The sequence below is a fragment of the Antrostomus carolinensis genome, unplaced genomic scaffold, assembly GCF_000700745.2.
Source record: "Antrostomus carolinensis isolate BGI_N321 unplaced genomic scaffold, ASM70074v2 scaffold1691, whole genome shotgun sequence".
NCBI classification, from domain to species: Eukaryota; Metazoa; Chordata; class Aves; order Caprimulgiformes; family Caprimulgidae; genus Antrostomus; species Antrostomus carolinensis.
In genome coordinates, this window is record NW_010294585.1 from 379,418 (window position 1) to 384,120 (window position 4,703).

Sequence of the window (4,703 nt, forward strand, 5' to 3'; positions counted from 1 at the left end):
GGGTTTTTGTGATTTTCTACAGAATCTATGCTTGTTCCTTGTTGCCTTCCTTGGTTTTATTTTGTATATACCTCAGTCTCTGAAGTTTCTCTTTTCCTGTAGTAGCTCCCAATCCAGCATGTTCCCTTTCCCCCCCTTTCCAGAGAAGATGCTGTTGCTTGGGTTTATGTAACAGACTTGGCAGTAGGGAAATGTTTATTACTTATTCATTATCATCCACTTGTATTTTTTCACCAACACCAGTAAAGGCAGTCTTCATATTGTTATCATTGGTTATTTTTATTTCTTACTATTGATTACACCTTAAAATGGAATATTAGCTGCGGGATGCCAATATCTTTGGTAGTTGTTTTCTGCCTTTAGAGAAAGTAAAGAAGATAATACCATTTACATCAAAAAAGTCCTTTCTGGCAAAGCCTAGAGAGGGAGGCTTTCTTTGTTGCAACAATGTGTGTAATGAAACAGAATTGTTATAGAATGTGCCCCTTGTCTGTCACCTCTATTGTTTATTTTGAAGGAAAAAATCTATCAGTGTCATGAATCAAGCTTTTTAATAGCAAAAGATTACTATAGAATAAAGGTGCTGAGAATAGAATAAATATTATTAGAAACATAGAGAGTCATGTTTGGTAACCAGAATTTATTTAGGGGCTTAATTATAATGAAATTACAATCAGAGGTTCCTGATGAAGTTAAGATGCTTAGATTTTAATAAGGACCTGAAAAAGTTGCGTGCATTTTCACCAAGTTGTATTTATTCAGAAAACCAAGAAGACCATGTGCGTGATCAGTAGTCACTATGCTGATTCCAGAAGTTTCAATAATTGTGTCATTTATATGAGATGTAGTTACTAATGTAGTCTGTTAGGTTTGCCAGCTTTTTCTTGTAGATTTATTATTATTATTATTATTATTTTAAATGCAGGTTAGAACCGGTGGCTTTTCAGACATCTTGCATTATGAAGGCAAAGGTTTTCGTACCTGAAATCTCGAGTCTCAGTGTCCTGAATTTCAGGCTTAGGCTCCTTTCCATTTCAAACAAAATCTAAGTAAAGATATGGTACTTGGGCAGAATCTTTTTACTAAGAAATCTTTTTACTATGAATTCTTTGTACTGTCAAGCTGAACATTTGGGGATTTGAAGCAAGTAGGGTCAAAAGGCGAGCGCATCCACAGCTCATTTATGCATTACTGAAAAGTCACTAAGGAGTATCTTTCTGCCCTGTCCCTTTTAAAGAAGAAGCCATTACACCAAAGCATGAGGTTGAGAGAGTAAGTGGCAGAGCTGTTGCACTGGACATTTTTAGCAGCATGAGTTAGGATGGTCTCTTCACCCTTGGGTGGCAATGTCATGAGTGAATATTGCAAGGAAAGACAAATTAGAGCTAGTCATGTCTTAATTGTCTCCTCAAGAATTGAATATGTATCATATAACATGTTCTTAAATCTCTGTGTTATGAAAACGGAAATGATCTTTCACTCCAAAGCCCCTAAATGCCAAGTGTTAAGACGCAGAATTTAATTGCACCTCTGTACACAAAGGTATGTCTGTGTGTCTATATGTGGTTCTATCTAGATACAGATTTAAAGTGACACCAGCCTAGTTACAGTCTTCCACAGACTTTTGGATGCTGAAGTCAGGTGGTTTTAGCTATCCTGAGTCTGTACTTTTAAATCCTGACTACAGACTTTTGAATAAGGAAAAAGTAGTGTAGATAATTTTAGAAATCTTTTGAGTTTTGCTTAAGGTAAATGTTCTGTTCATAATACAGGTTTTGAAACTTCTCTGTCTCAGTGTTCCCAGCCTTTTTGTAACCCAGCTTCACGCTTGAAAAAATTGGCAATGATTCATTTCTCTTTGGGAAATTGGCAATTCCTTCCTTCCAAATCAGGAGCCTTAAAGGCATATTTTAAACTGATTTGAGAAATTAACTGTATAATGCAATGCATTGCCTGTCTGCATTGCAGAAAAAAGAGGTGTGCCTTGTCAGCAGTCCTTAAAGGTGGAAAGAAGATAAAATGACTGAGATGATGCTTGGGGAAAGGCCTTTAGAGTGTGAGGTGGTTTAACAGCGAAGGAGCTGTGAGAGCTTTTGGTTGTCTGGTTGCCTTTTGGAAAGAGCTGTCTGCCCTGAGGTACTTTGGAACGCACCAGGAGTCAGGAAGAAATGTGTGTCGATGCTCCAGGGACTGCAGAGTGACTGGATGTTTTGAAGATGGGGAGAGTAGACAGTGTTGAGATTTGCATGGTGTGATCGTCAGCGGAGCTGGGCACAACTGAAGTTGTGTTCAGATTAGGGAATGACTCTGGGGAGGTGATGCACAGGGAATGACCACAGTCATGAGGGCCTTCCTGTCCTGGGTGTCTCCAAAGGTCCTGGGATGATACCATGATACAACACTGAATTGAAAGGTCCTGTGATGAGGACAGAGACAGAACAGGATTGAATTGCTGGCAAAGCTTACGTGAGAAGTGGTAGTTGAATATAAGGCGTCTGTTTCTAGCCCCCATCAGATGTGGCATCACCAATACATGTTTGGTATAAGACCAAAAATTGAACCACAAAAATCTACCAAAACATCTCTTACACCTGAAGAGAGAAGGATTTGATATTGAAGAACATTGGTAGTTGTTCACCTTTTCATGTCCTGTGGGCAGGTGTGTTGAAAGTGTTCAGAAATTTCGCCGTGCCTAGCTGAGTCCCAGGAAAGATTGGTGAGGAGGTGGGGTGCTGGCAGAGCTGTCAGCATGTGTGCTAATGTGTCTTGTCAGCTGGTGCTGTGACATAGTGTGTGCTGAGGGTCAGCGCTGCTGCGACATGAGTGTCCTCCACGTCATAGGAGATACCTGTATGCAGTGTGGGAAGACCAGAATTTGTGTGGAAAGTGTAGCTTTTTATTTAAGCTACAAAATAAATTAAAAAAAAACAAGTAGTAAATTTATAGACAAACAAAGGGGAGGATGAGGGTTAGGAAGGGCAGACGTGCAGCTCGCTCTGCCTTTTCAGCATGCTGCTGTGCTCACGTCTGCGTCAGTCCTTAGCGTCTTCTCCCGGGTTAATGATCCACGAAGTGAGTTCGTTGGGTTTTGGTGGCGGTTGTGGCATAACGTTCTCTACTCACCATTAACAAATGTGATAGTGGATCGGTGGTTATTTTGCTGCACATCTTGTTCAAGTTGCTTAGCAATTGTGGGGAAAATGAAACAGGCTCAGTAAGGAGAAGGTGAGCAATTGTGACCCTATTTCTGATAAATAGCTCAGATAAAAAGCTCACGCTGTGCTCAAGGGTTCAAACTGTGGCAGAAACCGTGTATACCCTCTACAGCACATCAGAGGTGAGACTTGATCTGTACTGAGTTTACTTGTTTTTTATTTCAGATACGACAGTGATGGTTGGTGTCCACCTTTGCCAGTTCAGACCTACCTCCATCAGGGCATGGAGGATGAACTCGAAGAAGATGATGATCGTGTTCCCACACCTCCTGTCCGAGGAGTAGCTTCATCGCCTGCCATCTCCTTTGGGCAACAGTCCACTGCAACCCTCACGCCTTCTCCACGAGAGGAGATGCAGCCAATGCTTCAAGCCCACCTTGATGAATTAACTAGGGCTTACCAGTTTGACATAGCAAAGCAGACATGGTAAGTGTCTGAAGGGGCACCTGCGGTCTGGGAAATGAAAGCATGATAATAATGATTTATTCCTTGATGTCTGTGCTCAACAATATTTCAGTAATGTTTCCAAAGCAGTAAGATGGAGGAAGAAATAGCAAAATTGTATCTCCAGTGTGAAGACCTTAAACATTAGTAGGTGCTTTTTAAACCGTAATGCTTGGTAATATGTTAAATCTAAATAATATTCCTCTGGAGTTTTGCATATTTTCAACTAAGTAGTTAACACTCACCTACTGACAACTTTTATCCAGTTCAGAGTACTCTCTTTTCAGCCTAGCAAAAGTATGATTTTTTTAGGATTTTCAAAAATATTGAGTTCTAAATTCCTGATTAGAGATAATGCTATTCACCTTAAATAGCAATGTCACAGTTTTTACTGTGTCACATGAGACTGAAGCATTTACATCGCTGACTTTGGTTTGAAATACCATGAAAATTTCTGATTCATAGGGAAAAAACCCAGAAATAGCAGGAAGGAAGTTGGTAGAATTTACAAAATGGATCTAGCATTTTAGCGTGCTTTGTGCCTGTTTGAAGGAAGAGCAAGCAAATACCACAGTAACATTTCCCTTGCAAAACAAACAGAAGCCATCTCTTCAGGGACTGAGAAGGAACTTGTCAGCTGCGCCAGGCTGGGGGTACGGTGAAGGTCAGTTGCTTTTGGGATGTTCCCTGAGCGGCAGTTGTCCTTTTACAAGTTTTCTACCCAGACAAAGGCGGCGAGTCTCGGAGGAGAGGAGCAGAGCTGGTGGCTGCATGGCAGGCAGCCAGAGGAGCAGCCTTTCTTCCCTGGTAAATAAAGCCACAAGGTTATTCAGCTGGAGCTGCCACAAACAGATCAGGCAGGTAGGCAGGCGCTGCCAAACCGAAGCCAGCCCTCGTCCCTGGACGCTGGCGAAGCCCCGAGGCTTGTCTGCAATCTGCGCTGGAGCACCAGGGTCCCGGGGTCCCGCGGCAGTGCGCTGCCAGGCAGGTGGGACAGGCCCGGAGCCCAGGCAGCAGCTCGCCCTGGCCCGTGGAAGGTGGCTG

General features: G+C 42.1%; 1 protein-coding gene across 1 annotated transcript in view; it reads left to right on the top strand.

Moving 5' to 3' along the window:
- Window positions 1-4,703, top strand: part of LOC104532439 (roundabout homolog 2) — a gene marked incomplete at its 3' end in the record, with an annotated part of 356,022 nt that overhangs the window by 339,412 nt on the left and 11,907 nt on the right. Inside the window, exon 24 of the mRNA XM_029087387.1 lies at window positions 3,381-3,641. Coding sequence (XP_028943220.1) covers window positions 3,381-3,641 — 261 coding nt within the window. The remainder of the gene's footprint in view (window positions 1-3,380; window positions 3,642-4,703) is intronic.